Source organism: Notothenia rossii (genome assembly GCF_949606895.1).
Source record: "Notothenia rossii genome assembly, chromosome: 3".
Classification (NCBI taxonomy): Eukaryota; Metazoa; Chordata; class Actinopteri; order Perciformes; family Nototheniidae; genus Notothenia; species Notothenia rossii.
This window is the reverse complement of record NC_136901.1, coordinates 68,208,821-68,227,197: the sequence shown is the minus strand read 5'-3', so window position 1 is coordinate 68,227,197 and position 18,377 is coordinate 68,208,821. Positions and strand designations below refer to the sequence as shown.

The window sequence follows — 18,377 nt, the reverse complement described above, 5'->3', positions numbered from 1 at the left end:
ACAGAAGAGAGGAAGAGGCAAATAATGAAGGCAAACACATGAGAGACAGAGAAGGGGGGCTGGCAATACCTGCGTTAAACTAGAAGAATATGTACTCTAATTAGAGCCGGCTAATGTGTCTCCAGGTATAAAGGCTGTCGACATTTTCCTGAGAATAATTAGAAGTATGTATTGTCCAGGAGAGCAGCGCCGAGCTCCCTTTGTGCATCATTAACAGTTCACCGACAACAAAAGAGGAGTTAATAGAATGTAATGTGGTCCGTTTGCTCAAATGGTCATTAGGGCAAAGCAGAATAATTCCTTCTTCCTGTGCTTCATCCCCTGAAATGACTCCTCCCATGTTCCCCCTTTTTTTTGGTTCAGTCGATTTCCCTCTATTTCCCCCCTCCTCGACCGCTGGAGAATTTTCTCTCCAATCTCTGTCCTCCTCCTAGATGATAAATATGATTTCATGGCGCGTTGCAATCATCAGTCTTCGTAAAACACACAGAATCCTCCGTAAAGGAATTAATTCTGCGTCGAAGAGACACAGCCAAATGTATAGATTTACAATTCCACACTCGAGTTCCCCACCATGTTTTAATGCATCATAAACACTTGGTGTTTTTTGGTCTCTGTTCCAATAAAAACAGGGAGCGCGGGGGTGTAATATCTGGAGCTGGGGGAAATTAAAGCTGAAGTTCCTCTCTCCTCCTCGGTGCACTCCCAGCTCAGACACACACACACACACACACACACACACACACACACACACACACACACACACACACACACACACACACACACACACACACACACACACACACACACACACACACACACACGCACGCACGCACACACACACACGCACGCACGCACACACACACACACACACACACACACACACACACACACACACACACACACACACGCACAGTTAATCAGCAGCCCAGAGAGAAATCTAAGACCACATCTACACCCAGTGGAGGGAACCTGATACAACCACATCTTTCTCCCCCGCCTACCCCTCCTTCCCACATTCCCCTCTTTCTCTTAATCATCAACACACACACTACTCCTGCTGATAAATTAGACACAAGGTTCAGTATGATTAACTAAAGTTAATAAGGACTGAAAGTGATCTCAAACAAGGTAACCATAGAAGGGAAGTCTTTGAAACGAGGAAGAGTGCATTAGACGTTTTCTTTCTTTCTTTTTTCCATGTCTGCTTCTGCTGCTATTTCCAAAAAGTCCTTTCAGTGTGCGGTGACAAACATAACCCTTCTGACTGGTGGAAAAATAAATCATACTTTCAAGTGAAGACAAATGCCTTATCCGTTGGGAGTAGCCTCGGGCTATAGTCATAATGGCCTCTCTCTTACTTTCTGCCTCCCCCTCCCTCTCTCCCTCTCGCGCTTTCTTTTTGTCTCGAGGCAGGGAGTTTCCCTGAACTCGTTTAAAATGTCCACCCAAACCAGCCTTACACAGCACAAAGCTCAGGGCAGAGCAGGAGCAAGGTGGATATTCCTGTTTTAACACTTATTTTATGTTGAAGCCCCAAGGCAAAACTGCTGTTCAATAAAAAAAACACTCATCAGGAACACCTTGGACTTTTAAAAACAAAGTTACCCTCAAAGCATGGCTAGGGCTGCAACAAAAGTTTTTTTTTCTGTGTCAATTAATCTGGTGAAACATTTCTCAATTTGTTGATTCATTGTTAGATTTATAAATGTCACGATGTCAAAGGTTGTTGTCATATAAGTTAGTGTAGTGGTTGGCAATGGACAATCTTTAGTTCCAGGCCCCGTTGACAGTGCAACATGCAATATACTTCAGTAATAGCTAGTAATAAAGTAATACGGAAGTAAAACAGTGCCATAAAATATTGTGATACAATGATGTCTAACTAAAATCCAGCAAGTAATTAAACTATGCACTTAGATGAAACAGAAAGTAAAATGAAATGATCTACAGTAGACTAATTACGGTGTACTGTGAGATAGAGAAAATGATTAGGGTTAGGGTTTTGGGGAATGTACGGTGCTCCGTAGGAGCGCAGCGTGGTGCACGGGCTCTCGGGTACATATTTTTTGTTTAAAAACCTATTTAAAAACTCCTGTAATAAAACCAATAAAAGTTTATAAAAGCCCTGTTTGGTCTGTGTTAAAAAAATTAAATGAAATAAAAAAAATGCAACAAAAGGGTTAGAAGAGAGCAGCGGCTGAAGCACAGGGTTAAAACCTGTACTCCTGCTCCCCCGAGGGGGTCTCCCCCGGTGGGGTCTCCGAGGCTGGGTGGCCCTTCATAGTGTATATACGACAGATATATATCTTTCATTGTCAATATGTACATATATTTTATATATTTTCTTTTTCTGTTCTCTGAAATGTTTATATTTACTGTTTATCTTTGTTTATTTTCTACTCTTTTCCATTTCCACTTTTGCAATGCCTTGTTAGCATGCTGCTGTGACCCAAGACATTCCCTAATTATCTTATCCTAAATGTCCCAAAATAGTCCAAGATGCTGTCATTAGGTGTCTTGTCACTCCAAAACCCAAAGATAACTCTTCACAAACACAGAAAAGCAGGAAATCTCCAGATTTAAAAGAATGGAATCAGCATTTTCTGCCATTTCTAAAACGTATCAACCCTCAAAATAGTTGTTGATATTTGTTGTGTTGATACAATAATGGATTGGTCGATAGTTGCAGCTCTACAAAATGTAACCACTCGTTTCTGATCCCGTGTCATGGCCTTAAAGTCGTGCATTCCCTATCCCTGCCGTGTGTGTTCGGGTCCTGGCTCGGCTCGGGGCCTGGCCTGGTGGCGGGCCAGCTGCAGAAGTCTGTCTCCTCTCCTCTCTCCCCTCTCTCGCCTCTCTCCCCTCTCTCCCCTCTCTCCCCTCTCTCCCCTCCTCATGCTCTCAGTGCTATCAGGTTGCCTGTCCTCCTCCTTCAGCCCATTACACAGGCCTCTTTATGCTGCGCTAAAAGCTGCTCATGTTCAAACACTCCTGGGAAAAGCTCCTTAAAACACGTCAAGAAGAGGGGCCCTGTCTGGTAAAATATTAATAGGAAGTTAATTGGTTGTTAATGGACTAGTGCTTGAGTAGGAATCGCCCTCCATTAGACAGGCCACAGAAACAACCCATTCAGGGGTGTCATCTTACCACCTCCACAATCTAATTGTTTTCCGGTCACTCTAGCTGTGAGTAACCTGGTGTTAAAGACATTATTGATGGACTTTTAGGTGAGGTTGAAAGAAGTATTGTGCACATTTCAATTCCATTTCAGCTTGGATAATGTGGGTTTTCATCCGTCTTTGAGTTGTTTTCTGTTGTCAGACTCTCACATTCAAAGGCACATTGAATTTCTTCCATTTCCTTAACTTCCACATCAGGAAATCATTTCAACTTTTTGTTGTTTGTGGCCAGTGTGTTTGTGCTTTCCGTGGTTTGCCGTTACCCAGCAGAAGAAAAAACCCTTGTTCTGCAAGAGTAGGCATGTAATATTGATGCAGAGCAGACCGGGAGAAAACACCGAAATCAAATGGAATCTGAGCTAAGTTCAAATGTCGACATCAACACATACATTTTTGATCATTGCAAAAAAACCTACAAGAAACCATTCCTTTTAAGGTCAGAGTCAGAGGGGCATGTGCGGCGTGGAATATATTGAGAATTAAGTGATATTTCAGCATGTCTTTCAATCCCAAACTTCGTTCAGCTCCAATTAATTTATGAGAGGGACAAATAACTTGTTGAAAGAGGTTGTTCAGGAAATGGGAGTTAAAATGGCGGTGGAGGTTACCCAGACAGACTGCTTTTTACAGTACAGGGCTATTTTAATGAGATGTAAAAAATAAACCAGCTCTCAGAGATATGTCATCGTCTCTTTAGCCCTACAGACATTTGTTAATGATGTATAAAAAACATGTGATTTCATTTTCTATAACCAATGTTTTTTTTTTATTCTGATATTAATAAATGTTACTATAATTTTGTTATTTATATTTCATCTTCTAATAAAATTAAGCTGTAGCTTGCAGATGATCTATTAGTGCAAGGCAGAAACATCGTTTTCCCATCACTGTTCAATTTTAAATGTTTTTTAGGTGTTTTATTGAATACATTTTGTTTGTGTCTGTACATTTCTCTTGAATTCACAACAAAAGTAAATGTATATTTTTAAATGCATTATGTAGGCATCATTTTGCTTATTTAAAAAAAAATCAGAAAACTTGTTATTCAAAATAAATCATCTTATTGCATATGAACTGGGGAAATGAGGAAATGTCATGGTTATATCTACTAGTTAAACATTTCAATACGTTTTTATGTGTTTTGCAAAATATATGACATTTTACAATATTTATCTTTAAAAGGCAGTTTTGTCAAAATAGTTTTTTTCTCATACTTTGACTCGTAAATCTCCACATAGGAACATTTACCAAATGCGCAGTTTAATTCGCAATTCTATTTAAAAAGTTTTGTTTGTTTATGTATAGTCTGATTTATGGAACATGTTATTCCTAAAAACATGGAGGAAATCGTTTTTTATGGCTGCTGACAGTATTTCTATGATTTATGGAGTGATAAAAAGAGATATCCAAAACTCCGACCGCAACTTTATAAATTGACACTCATATGTCAACAAAATAAAACAACCAATTGTGAACATAAGTGATAAAATAATCCCTAATTTGCATGTTAAAAGCCACATAGACAATTAATAATATCAAATAATAATTGCCTTAGTATGAATAGTAAACATGAATAGTTTCAAGTCGATATTTGTTTGTTTTTACTCCATTCCCCTGTAGAGCCTCCTTAAGTTTTCTCTATTTAACCCAGACTTACGCGTCTAATTGAAACACATTCTTTATTTACTCTCCCCTTTACTGCCATGACCTCCCATCTCGTGACTCTGACCATTTAATGGTAACCCTGTTCAAACATTGAGCAAATCCGTGTCCAATTACATTACCGAGCTAATGCGAATGTATCCAGCAGATGTTGCTTCTGCTGGGTCTCAGTTCTCTGCTGCAGATTCCGCAGCAGCCACTAGATGGTATTAAAACACAGGCTGCCATTACTGATGCCGGATCAGCATACATGGCTGTTTCCTCTAGGATGAATGGGAGAAATAAATCTGCCAGGCTTTCTTGTTTGAGTATGATATGTTCTAGTTTCCTGCTGAGATCTATTACCTGGCCGGGTGCAGAGTGCCATAATCCTGAGGGTGTGTAATGCACTGGCAGAAAATATGTCTGTCTGATGTTTTCTAAAAGCCTGTCTGTTCACTTTACTGCTTATCAGAGTGAAATGTAAAATATCAGACGGGGAATATGTGTATTACCATTATGCACTCAGACTTGTGCCGTAATGCTAACCGTGTGCATTTCCTCCCACTCTGCGCTCGTTATTAATAACACACACTCATGCTTCAGTTGTTTATTATTCCATATTAAGCTGTAAGTATTGCAACAAATGAACAGATTCTTGGCTTGACCTTTTTATCGTTTCGCAGGAAGAAAAGCTACAATGGATACTGGATGATGATTCACAACAGAGCACTTTGTAAAGAACACTTTTTAAGAAAACTGTAGAAAAGTAACAACAGTATGAAATTTCCATCTTGGAAAAAACTGGATAATGTTTGACATTTAAAAACAAGCAAAAGAAAAGTCACCAATAGTTAGTTAAATGATGAGTCATTCGCGACTATTTGGCCAAAATACTTTCTTCAGTGCAACCTTTTTTAAAATTACAAAATTCATAAATACACAATTGAAATGTTGTAGTCACTCACGGTGTAAAAAGAGTGTGTGTGTTGCCTCCGCCTAAACCATTAGTCGACTATTATGTCTAGGGATGAGAACAGCTTTCAGACATGTTTTTATACTCAGACGAGACAGCGTTGCCTCTTTGCATGCATGCTCCGACGGTTTATTACCTGTCAATCAAATGTGATCATCTCAGGTGTGCACAATAACATTCATTGTTAAAAAGCTCATCCAAATGTCATACCACTGCACACAGACAGGCTACGATGATGTGAACTCTGCAAACAGGGTTTTCCCCTCCTGAAATTAAACATAACCTGTTGTCGGTTATATATATATATGCAGAAGAAGAAGAGGAAGAAGAAGTCTTACATGCCAGGTGTTTAGCCTGTGTGGAGGAAGTCATGCGAAAAAATGAGACATTTCATACAGATACCAGGCAGGAGGAGAACAGAGTAGATGCAATAAGATTGGAAGAATGTGCTGAATGCACTTCATTTAGCTTCACTGTGCTCCACTGTCACCCTGTAGTAGGTTAAAAAAACGGCTTACACCTCATGAAATGATAAACCCTCTCTAGCCGTTTAAGCTTTTCCCAGAAGTGGGTGAAGCTCAAGTCACATAAAGGACAATTACGAGCCCCCCCCCCCCCGCCACACCGCTCTAGGCTGTGTTGTGGAAAAGGATGGGCTTGACCATGCCCGAGAGGATTTTAGGAACATGGACGCTCACGATCTCGGAGATCATCTCTGGGAAGTTGACACGCGTCTGGAGGGACTGAGCTTGGATGAAGAGATCGTAGGTGAACTGGTGTAACTTCCTCACAATCTGAGAAGAAGAGGAGGGATTATTAGCACATTTATTCAAGTACTTGCATTTATACTACTTAAAAGTCACCTATTATGCAAAATCCACTTTTTCAAGTATTTTCTACATCAACATGTGTCCCCTCTGTGTAAAGAGATTCTGAAAGTTTCAGGAAGAAAGATTCGCTCACTTTTTGTCCATATCCATTTATATAAAAACCTGTCTGAAAATGAGCTGATCAGATTTCGGCAACTTTATGATGTCATAACGATTTTTTGGCTTGTGTAACCATTAGCCAATAACCAACCACGGTAACCCCCCCCCCCCCACCCCACCTTATCACCTGAATCTTCTCCTAGAGCACCATTGTGTTCTTTTAACCAAATATCTCTCAGAGGGGCGTGGGGAGTGGCTCCTTATTTTCATCTAAAGTAACAGACAGAGAATCAGCACTTTTGAAACAGGGCTGAAACAGAGGGGATTATGGGATGCTTCAGTGATCTGTTTGGGGTTTGGAGCCAAACACTTCAGAGACATATTTTGTATATTTCTGAAATATATAATATATTGACATTATAACAGGGGACCTTTAATACTCCACTAAGGGTTGCACTTTTTGAAAATAAATCCCTATTTGCAATTATTCTTGACTGGAATTACAATATGATTCATAATGGGAATAATTATCATAAAAATATAGTGTAAAATTATCATAGTGTGACTTGTTTGTGTGTAAAGAGAATCTGTAGGCTGTGACTGCTCTGCAGCAACACAAACATTTCAATAGAACAATATTTTCAAATATTTTGCCTCCAATGGATATTGCACTAGTGCATGAGGTAATTTAGATAAAATATAAAAATAATTTATTTTCAACCCTAACTACATTTCAAAAAAGAAAATGTAATTTTCTTAAATATATTCTTTCATTTTTTACTACACTAAATCTATCTGGCAGCTTTAGTTACTTAACAGATTCAGATTATTAGCTAATCGAAACCAGCGCCACCTTTAACAGCTAGGTGGGTTAGGGTTAGGGTTAGGGTCACATCACAACTCATATGTAAAGTTACCAATAAATGAATATCTTCATTTAATTAAAAGTAAAAATGAATGTAAATAATATTTTAAAGGAAGGATAAAAAACATTAGTTGGACAGCAGCTCTTCAGATAATGTTTAAATGTTGCAGTCAAAGTGAGATACATGCATTATTATAAAATTAAAGAGGCTGGGAGGACATTGACTAATGGATTTGAGGAACTATTAAGAAGATTTAAAGAAAACAACTCTCCAACGATCAGTCTCTTTCAAAAATAATGGGAACATAATAAACAATAGTATAAAAGTTAATAAGCAAAAGATAAAATGATTTAAAAAAAAGATTGTATTGGATAGGAATCTTAGAGCGGCCATTATGCCTAGTGAGTACTTTTAGTATTTCAGGAATATCGTGATTCCAATACTTCTGTAACTTTACTCAAGTAAGATTTCGAATGCATCACCTGTGACAGAGTATTTGCAATAAGATAAGATAAGATAAGATAAGACTTTATTTATCCCGAAGGAAATTGTTGTGCCAGAGTAACAAAATACAATAAACACAATAAACACAGCAGCAAAAAGAGCAATTAAACATCCACAGACAACATGAAACGTAGACACATAGAAAGTCACACAATCAATGCAATTATCATTAGCAGTATTTAGTAGTTATAGTGCAAAAATTAAAACGTAGTGGCAGTTACGTAATTGCACGTTATCATAGTATTATTAATAATACTAATAATAATAATATGATATAATATTGCACATAGTTATATATATATAGCAGCGAGTGTATTAAAGTGATGGAACTTACAGTATATTGCACATAGTGTCACAATCTAGTAATGCTACTTTGACTTAAGTAAAGTACTCCTTCCACTGGTGGTTATTAGTGACAGAGATGTGACTTGTGTATGTGTGCAGCATTGAAAGAGAACAAAGCCCTCAGATAAAGGGGGAAAGGGAAAAAGACATGGAAGCTGTCTCCTGCCATGAGATTTAAGAGGTGGTTTAAGAGATGACACTCATTGTGCCGCTGTAAGCCCCTCAGGCGAGGGGAAGCCGAGGGGTCTGAACTGCAGGGTCTTGATCAACTCCGCTTTTTCTGCCTTAAGGGCCCTGCCAGACAATCCCTGGCTGCCCTCCAACTCATAAGGCATTAGGAGATCTGAGATGTGAGCGGGACACTGACAAAGCTGAGCCTTTAAGAGTAAATCCACAGTGAAAGATTTGAGGCTCAAACTGCCGCAGCTCGGCTCTCTTCGGGGGGAAACTTTCCAGCGTTTCTGGGCTCGCCTCAACCACTGAAGGTTTATTTCTTTAGATTGCTATTACGAATTAGTTTTACAAGCTATGACGACAGTACTGAGGAGGAAAGCAGTCGATGTGCACTCTCTAGTGGTGGCATCACAAACAGCAATCTGTAGTAATATCTCCATTAACAGAGTTGTTTATAGTCCAGGTATGCACAGTTTTTGGAATAATGACCTCAAATATACTTTCGTTAATAATAATAATAATAATAATAATAATAATAATAATAACTTCAAATGATATAGCTCCTTTAAAAAAAGCCAAGGAAGAAACCCATGGACGCTTTCTTTCAGGTTTAAATGACTTTATTTATCTTTGCATCTTCTGTACATGAAGTAGAGGGATGTGCAAATTATAGTAAAACAAAAACAATAAAAAGGGTTGTATAGCATTCATTGGAACCATTTAATTTAGTAAAAAACTCAACACATTTTGAATTTTGTTCTTATTATTATCATTTGTTTAATACTGTGGAACACTCACCTTGGATTGTAGGACAAAAAACTCCTTGAGAATGAATTAAAAATAAGTTTTTAACCTTAAACCTTTGAAATATGGATTTTAATATGGGCTAACTTGACTTGTGACATTTTGTTGTTGTTGTGTTGTGATTCAACTGTTGCTATTTCGCTCAACATTGCTATGCATTGTTAGTTTCTTATCTTTTCTTGTTTCGTAAAGCATTAATAGACACTATGGTGGATAGTGTATGTATAATGTTCATAAACACATACAAAGAAAGATACATGTTGTTCTGTAAGGCATTATTTTCTTTTATAGCTGCTCTTTATTCTTTAAAGCTTTTGTGGTTTCACATGTAACACTACTTTAACTAAATGCAGCATACAGTTCTTCTGACTCAGGCTGGACTTTAAGCTTTTCAAGGCACTTGCCTATTAGACACTTCGGTCTGTTAAATGTGTATTGTGTCGTGATAAAGGCGTCTACCAAGAGCAATGCTGGTGTGCTAGTAAAAACAGATGTACAACTATTTATATTGTCCTAACTGGTGCAAGTTTCCTTGGTTGCTTTAATATGCTCTGAATTTTATTTGGACAAATAAAATTCCCTCCTTCCCTCTCACGTTGTTGGCACTGTGAGCAATGTGTATTCCAGTCAACCCGAGGTTTACAACATCACACTTATCACCTGCAGGTGTGAAGAATATCAAAACAGGTTTATTTTTCATGATGTTTCATGTTTGCATCTGCAGATGTGATCAGCTGATGCTGCTGTTTCCTGTTGATACTGTATTTAGTTTGAACGTGCGTCTTACAGCTACAGCATTACATTACAGTGCGGTGCAGATATGATGTATGTTTGTAGAAAGACCCGGAGGGTATCATAGCCAAGGCCTCTCTCCCTGGGATATTTCCACACATTTATGATAGTCTCCACATATTAACACCACTTTTATAATAATAGTTGAAGCTAAAATACAACTGCCAGAAGTAAAAGCTAATGTTAGGCTATAAACAAACTACATCGCGGTAGCATGGCTGTGCCTCTTCTAAGCTAAAGGTGGCTAATGTTCCGTGGGATGACATTTAGAAATCTTTTTTAAGACACTTGTTAGCAACCGCACATTCACCCACTGACATGTTAGGGTTAGGGTTAGGGTTAAACCCTAAAACATGTTTTAATGTGTCAGTGGGTGACATGTTAGGGTTAGGGTTAAACCTGACTGGTTGAACCCTAAAACAATTTTTTAATGTGTCAATGGGTGACATGTTAGGGTTAGGGTTGTAGCCAGCCTAAGGCACACCTGTATAATAATCATGCTGTCTAATCAGCATCTTGATATGCCACACCTGTGAGGTGGGATGGATTATCTCGGCAAAGGAGAAGTGCTCACTATCACAGATTTTTCAGATTTGTGAACAATATTTGAGATAAATGGTTATTTTGTGTATATAGAAAATGTTTTAGATCTTTGAGTTCATCTCATGAAAAATGGGAGCAAAAACAAAAGTGTTGCATTTATATTTTTGTTCAGTGTAGTTGAACTTTGATCCACACTCAATCTGGTTCATGGTGGTCCTTGACACTAGCTTGAATTACATAAAGGTGAAAGTTTAAAGTCACAGCATTTAACCAGATCCCACTGATGTTTCATTTGAATATATTGAAATGTAATTTAAAAACTGTAATTACTCTTCTAACTTAACTGTAAATGGTATCTTGTATATGACATGTTGTGGGTTTGTGTTATGCTGGCCTATCATAATGTACAACGCCTTCAATTCTGTATATTTACATTGTGTATTCAATAGATATACTCTATAGAAGTATATCTTCTTTTTTTCTATTTTACTATACTTTGAATTCAAATTTCCCAAATTGAGATCAATAAAAAGTATATTTAATCTAATCTAATTTTGGGGTTTTATATATTTAAGTAGTTTAGGTCAGTTTGTTGATTCTTGACACACTACTCAAACACCAATATGAAAATAAGAAATAAACTATTTAATTTCTCTTCAAATACTGACAAACTAAAGCTGACCTAAAAGGTCATCTATCATACAACTATCCTTAATAGTATACACTGAAAAAGAAAAAACTACATTTAGATATAATCCCCAAAAGTCCAAACTGAAAATGTATTTACTTATTATTTCAGCTTTGTTTATCCTCTTCTTATATTTTTATATTGTTTAAATCATTCAAGTTTATCCCAAATTGGAATTTCCTTTTCATTACTATTGAAAATGTTTTGCATTTCGTCTAATCTTTAATTTCTTTAACTTGCAAATTCCCCTTAGTTACTGGTGACTGACTCTAAGTTGGAACCACTTTTGGATGCAGTCTGGAAGCATGTTGCAGTTTGTTGCTTCATACATTAATTGTGCAAGTTTTAAAGTCCATCCATACATTTAAAGCAGGTAAGTTTATAATTTACAGTCTTGGTTAGTTCCTGATCATCAGCTCTCTTCACAAATGTTATGATCTTCTGAAGTACAAGAACTACATTTGTGATTTTATGCATTTCCCCAGACCTCGACAGAGTAGATATAGAACTATAAAAGACCAGTCATAATATTTTAAGTGAGCAAATATGAAAGGTGTTTTAGTAATGTGTCTCATTGTTGTTGTACTTCTCTTGTAGTATTCTTATTAACATGTCTTTATATTTTATAGTCGTTTTTTTAATAGTTCTATTTTCTCTTTTATTTATAACACTTTTCTCACGCTGTGTTTATGACGGTGATAAACCCGACTCTTATTCTGGGATTGAACTGTTTTTAATTTGGTTCGATTTCGCAATGGCTGTTGACTTTTCCCTCGTCATATACGTGTAGAATAGTGTGTATTACCGACTGGAGGTAGTCCAACAGCTGAGTGAGCTGGAACAGCCTCTGTGTGCGGGTGGTCTCTCCGCGGTGGCTCGCCAAGCGGTCCAGCTCCTTTATGTAGGAGGTCCGCAGTTCATCAAAACAACGCTGGTTCTTCAGGCCCTCCACTGGCACTGTGACCACAAACCCAGAACACAACAATAAATCTCACAGACATTATCCATCCCATCAATTCCCAGAAGAATGGCTGAACTCTATTATACTCTTATTTCACTTGCTCGACATGACATTCAACGTATTATTTCCTTTTTCCCAGCGGACTCACTGATGCTGAAGAGGACCAGGGCCTTCATGCAGAGGAACTCCTCCTGGGTGACCTTCAGCATGCAGAACCTTTGGGAGAGCACCTTCATCCTCACACAGTGTTCATACATACTGGACACTTGCATCCGCTGGCTGCAGGGGGAATACAAAAAATGGACGATGTGAGTGAGAGGAAGGAGAAGGAGCACCGGGTGCGACATAAGGAGGCAAAGAGAGCGTCAGGCAAGGAAGAAAAGAAGGAGGACAATTAATGGACGCCGAGGTGGAAAAATCAGCAGAGGTGAGAATAAAATGAGTGAGTTGGATAATGGAAAAGGGAACGACGTAGAGCCTGAGAAAAATGAGGGTCAGCAACAAGGGCAGGCGTATCCATTTCCATGCAGTTCAGAAGCAGCCCTAGAGAGTGACAGAGGTCTAATGCAGGTGTTTTGCTAATGTCGCACAAAGGAAAGCTGCTCCAAGGGCCCGAGGCTGGTTTTACCATTCTCAGCAACACGCTCGTTGAAAAACGGAAAGCTATTTTCTGATAAGAAATTAGTGGTTATTTACTTCTGTTTTATCAAGTGCAACGTTTACTTTCAAAACCCTGCGTGAAGTTTGCTGAAAGTACAGAGAAAGGACAAAAAGCAGGAGTTGAGGTGTCAGGAAACATTTTTTTGATAAAGGCTGGAGGAGGTTGCGGCGCGAATCAGAATAAAAAAACTTTGACACCGCTGAAGTTCCTGGGGACTGATGGTTTCGTGGAGATGAAACAGAATAATTCATCTGAGGTGATCCCTCTGCGGCCACGTAAATCAGACGCAAAGGAAAATGTAAGAACACAACAGACTTGTTTACTCTCTCGCTTAGAAAAAGACGCCGTTCATCGTGTTATTTCTTCTAAATCTTTCTCTGAAGCTTGTATTCCTAAGTGGCTTTTCTTTCCCATCACGGTGACAAGTGAAAACTCTTCGTATTCCACTAAAAAAGCCAAATGTCACAGTGATTATTACAGCGGTTAAGGGCCGCCACAAACTTTATTTGTCTGCTAAAGAAACTGCGACATGACAAACTTCTTCTAACTTCCATTCTTTGAAAACAATATCAGAACTTTAGTTAAAGTATTTTTTCACTACTTACTCATTGAACACCAGGTCTGGAGCAAAGTAGAGCAGGGAGCTGTTGGTGAGTGTGTAGGACCTCCATCCCAACGCGAACACCATCACCCCCATCCATGACAACTGAATCACAGACATCTGATCATCCACGTGCATGTCACGGAAACCTGTAAAAAACACATTTTTGATTAACTGCACATCATGAAATCACACTCCTCTGTTCAGTTTAATAGATATCAACACTTCATACTAATTAAAAGAAGAATCACAGCAGTGTGGATACAGTGTTTGCCTTTTCCACCCATAGATATGAGTTTATCGCCCTCTAGTGGTCTATTTATGAACAGGTTTGAAAGGGATTGGCTCATCAAACTGATGTTCAACATGCATCAAATCCTGGCGAGGCTTGCCATCTGGTGATGTCGTGGCCTTGCCCCAAGATTACAAATATAAGATCAGATATCAGACATTTCCTGTCGATGTAAATTACTGGGAAATGTACCTCTCAGTGTTATCCCCCTATCTTGTACACCCCAGCATGTGCACTCCGCTCTGCATCAGCCAAACAGCTCGCTGCACCCGCACTGCAAGGGGGACCCAAGTTCCCATCAGCAAAAACTTGTGGGTTTGCTATCCTGGCTCCAAAATGGTGGAATGAGCTCCCCATTGAAATCAGGACAGCAGAAAGCTTACACATCTTCCGGCGTAGACTGAAAACTCATCTCTTTAGACTCCACTTCGAGCGATAGAATTACTAACAAAGCACTTATATACTAATAAAGGGCTGGCTTATCTAAAGCCAGTTGAGTAGCACTTGAAATGTTTGGCTCTATGAAACCTGATGTACTACTTATATGATTCTGTTTTCTTCAAGGTTGTATCTTCCTGGTGGAATGCACTTATTGTAAGTCGCTTTGGATAAAAGCGTCAGCTAAATGCAATGTAATGTAATGTTTAATGTAATCTTGCTCAGAAAGTGTGACCTCGCTGGTTTTGCTAAGCCTAACACAATACAATCTGTCTGGACACATCAACTAAAAACACCTACATGTGGTGTTGACTCGTGTACAAGTCAACCTTGGCCCAGAGTGGTTTACCTGGTATTGCCTTGGCCCAGCGCACCACAGTTACTAGCTGTCTCTCCCCCAGCTCATTGAGGCTGGTGAGCAAGGACACGGGGCTGTCTGGCTGCGCGTGATCGTGCCCGGCATTGACCACAGCCGGCTCGATGGCCTGCAAGACGCTGAGCAGGGAGCGGCATGAGCGGACACTTGGGGGAATTCCTGAAGCCAGGCAAGCTACTGAAGACATACAGAAGAAGAGTATTAAAGTAACATTACAAGTAAAACTATGTTAAGTGGAGTTTATGAGACACTTATCCTCACTTTGAGCCGCTACAGCTGCACTTCCAGGCTCCAAGATGGCATCTCTGTTTCCCCAGGGAGCCGGAGGAAGCTCCTCCTCTCCGCTCCTCGGCTGTCCGGCTCCCTTAAGCCTACGACCTAGACAAGGAGAAGAAAACAGGGCCGAAAGGAGATAACAAGTCTCCATTTATACGTTGTTTTGTCTGATTTATTACACAATAAATAAAAGCAAATCAGGGGAAAAAAACGAAACGAGTATAAGCCAGATTCTGTTCCTTATCACTGCAGAGGGGCAAGGCCAGGAAAAAGCTCTTCTGAAACGAATTTGTTACAATGTATTTAAGCAGGGACATTTGATTAGTCAGCTCTGATCCAATGCATGTAAGCTATCTAACCACCCTGACCCCCTTTTCAAATGAAAATCCCTCATACTTTCCATGCTCAGTCTCTCTTTGGGATTTTATATTTAGTCCCTCACCTTTGAGGCTCATTCCTGACATGAAGCACCTCTTTAAACGGCACGAGGCGCAGTTTTTCCTCCGCAGCTTGTCGATGGTGCAGTCGTTCCGGCTGGCACACAGATGGTTCTGCTTACCTGGTGGTACAGAAAAGTTTCGGGGGGATGAGGGAGCGTTTTCAACAATGATTAGGCTTCCACTCATAGTGCTGATATGTGGGTGTTTACTGATAACATGAAAAAACTCGCCCTCATAATGTCAGGTCACTGTGCCCTGCCTGAATGCACCAACGAGGGGGCGTAAGAAATTAAATCAGCGCTCAAGTGATTGTGTGTGTCTTTGTGTGCACTTGTGTGTGTTTACTTGTGTCGCACCCACCTGCAGCGGCTCTCTTGAAGAATACTTTGCAGCTGCCGCAGGTGACGGCTCCATAGTGACAACCTGAGGCATCGTCGCTGCAAACCTGACACACTCTCCTGTCCGACAGATACACACCTGGGAACAAATCCTCATGCCTGGACACATAAAACATAAACAAAGATATGAAAGAGAAAGGATTCACCAGTGGGCACAGATTCTGCATTTTTGAAATGGTTTCATCATGAACAGTTGCCAATAGCATGAACAAAGGCAGACAGTTAAACTAGGCGTGTTAGCAGTTGATTTAGGTCACTAGGTTTTGTCTCAGAGATGGCTTCCTGTTATGACATCCAGGGCACTAATTCCCTAAATCCAATCCAGTTATAAAACATTTCCTTATTCCATGATTGATTATATAACAAGTGAGGCACATCTGTGATTAACCAGCAAAGTTACATTTTTTTTTTATGGGCAGTAAAATCAGGACATTCTCTTCTATTCAAAGCCAGATGCAGCAACAGGTGCTTATCTCTTGTTTATAGTGACAGTGGTATATTAAGTGGTATTTTATGTAGTTAGTCACAGGACAGTCCAAGTTAGGGATAAGGTAAACTTTGATTCAGTCTACACACTAAAACACAACTTGGCCAAGGCCAGATGAGCACATGTGGCTGTTAGAGCCCAAATAATGTAATGCTGATTACACAGCTGTCTCTGCAGCACAACGCATAGCAGAGGATAATGCAATGTTAGGTGGATTTTATTTATTTGTGCAGCCATGTCCAAAAATCCTCTGAAGCTCTCTATATAAATATCAAGAAGAACAGGAGGAGATTGCAGCTTTAGACAATGGATGTAATAAAGGATCAAGTTCATAACCCTTATCCAACAAAGCAACATACAACAACTGGGCAGATAAAAGCATGGTCACTACACAATGTTCACGGTGCATTTGTCCTTTTATTTCTGACAAAAAAAAGATGAACTTGGGTGGACAGAATGAAGCCCTCAGTATAATTGCACTCTCGATATTATGCCAACAAAAACCAAGTCAAAGCAAATCATTGAAACGTACTTACCTAAAAGTGCGATCAGAGCAATCCAGCCAAACAGATGGTTCAGTCTTGATAGTGGAAAGAGTGCCGCGTCCTTGAGGAATTGCACTTTGGTAACTTTCCATTTGGCCATAGCCGTGTGCCATCGCTGCTCGCACGCCACCTTTGTCCTCCTTGCTGTACCAGAGACAGTGGCATTCCTGCATGGATCCGAGAGATGCTGGCCCACAGTTACAGTATTTGCACAACAAATTACGTGCGCTTAAACCGCCCCTCTCCGGCTCGAATCGGTTGCTTCGGGCGCACCACGCTCCCGGAGTGTCCCTGTATAGGTTCGGATTTGCGGAGTACGCAGAGTATGGAGTCAAAGGCAACATCTCTTCAACCTGAGAGGGCGCGGGCAGCTCTTCCTGCGGGTTCATGAACAGGTTAGACTCCCTGCAGACATACCTAGATAACACAGGGTCACGCGCCCCATTCTGCGCGCTGTCTATGTCCCCCGATGTGAGCAGATCCATGCAGCTCACCTGCTGAATGCCGTGGCACACTTCTCCAAAGTCGTCTTTAAGGGCAGTGTCACGTAATAGAAGACTGTCTGAGTTGACATTAGGAGCCGTTTGTAACTCCTGAACTTCCCGGGAACTACTCTCCATGGTGTGGTGGAAGTCTGCGAATATGCTGCTGCTGCTGCCGGAGCACTGGTTCATGTTGCTAAGCGGAGAGGACACTGAGTCTAAACCCAGTGACACCGATACTGCCTTACTTAGCTCAGCGGTAGTTGGGCAAGAAGCACAGCTGTCTGCAGTGTCCGCGCGTTCGTTTATTAAAGAGTTTGATATTTCTTCTAAGCTCGAGCGAAAGGCCATACTGTGTGAGCAGTGTGCTGGTTACACTGGGAAACAAAATAAAACAACTCACTTCAGGCGAGAAAACGCCTACCCTGCGAGAGTCGTATGTGTCGGCGGAGGAGGAAATAATACAGAGCAGCGGTCTGTAAACGTATGAAGGGACGTCCCGCCGAGCTGTTCCACGAATGAAAGCAGGGCTGGACACTTGTTTCCTATCGCCTTTTTTCTTTTTTTACAAAGCTCCGTTTTATTTCCTCGGGGGCTGAGTAGAAACTCGCTCAATAAGTAACGATTAAAATGTGTAACTTGTCTTAGAATTCTGGCATGTTGAGGTCTCGTGAGTGAGAATAGCAAGGATTAAATTATCGCCACATCATGACAGGCTTCTTTAGAAACATGCTCACCTAAAGCTGCCATGTTTGTTCAGAATTGGATTTTCTAAATTATAATATTCTCTTTCTCAATAGGCTATGTTGTGGGAATTAAAGGTGAGCTTGTTTGTATTCGTTTGCCTTATTTACACGGTGAATGTTGGTCGATATAATACAACTTGTCCTGCACAATCATTGACTTTTCTGAAAGACATCAAAATAAATATAATTGTATACCGTTGGTCAATGAAGGGTCTAATAGTCTGCATGTG

At 40.0% G+C, this 18,377-nt stretch overlaps 1 protein-coding gene across 3 annotated transcripts; it reads right to left on the bottom strand.

Annotated features, from left to right (window-relative positions):
* Window positions 1-5,418: 5,418 nt before the first annotated feature.
* Window positions 5,419-17,945, bottom strand: LOC307032792 (progesterone receptor-like). Of its 3 annotated transcripts, XM_079671055.1 has the most exons (10): window positions 17,414-17,934; window positions 16,911-17,296; window positions 15,850-15,986; window positions 15,492-15,608; window positions 15,035-15,151; window positions 14,747-14,950; window positions 13,672-13,816; window positions 12,554-12,684; window positions 12,250-12,401; window positions 5,419-6,593 (listed from the first exon to the last, which is right to left on the bottom strand). In XM_079671055.1, the coding sequence occupies exons 1-10, from the start codon at window positions 17,750-17,752 to the stop codon at window positions 6,429-6,431; spliced, it is 1,893 nt and encodes a 630-aa protein (XP_079527181.1). In that variant the 5' UTR covers window positions 17,753-17,934; the 3' UTR covers window positions 5,419-6,428. The 3 variants fall into 3 exon arrangements, with proteins under 3 accessions (XP_079527181.1, XP_079527180.1, XP_079527179.1); XM_079671054.1 differs by having other exon boundaries at window positions 14,747-14,947; window positions 16,911-17,945; XM_079671053.1 differs by having other exon boundaries at window positions 16,911-17,935.
* Between the last annotated feature and the right edge of the window lie 432 nt (window positions 17,946-18,377).

Excerpts from the sequence above, each read along its gene's own strand:
- LOC307032792 (XM_079671053.1), bottom strand. The coding sequence starts at position 17,752 with ATGGCCTTTCGCTCGAGCTTAGAAGAAATATCAAACTCTTTAATAAAC. Across the intron at positions 15,987-16,910 it reads TGCTCTGATCGCACTTTTAG|GCATGAGGATTTGTTCCCAG; the intron begins GTAAGTACGTTT and ends TTATGTGTCCAG. Across the intron at positions 13,817-14,746 it reads CTGGGCCAAGGCAATACCAG|GTTTCCGTGACATGCACGTG; the intron begins GTAAACCACTCT and ends TGTTTTTTACAG.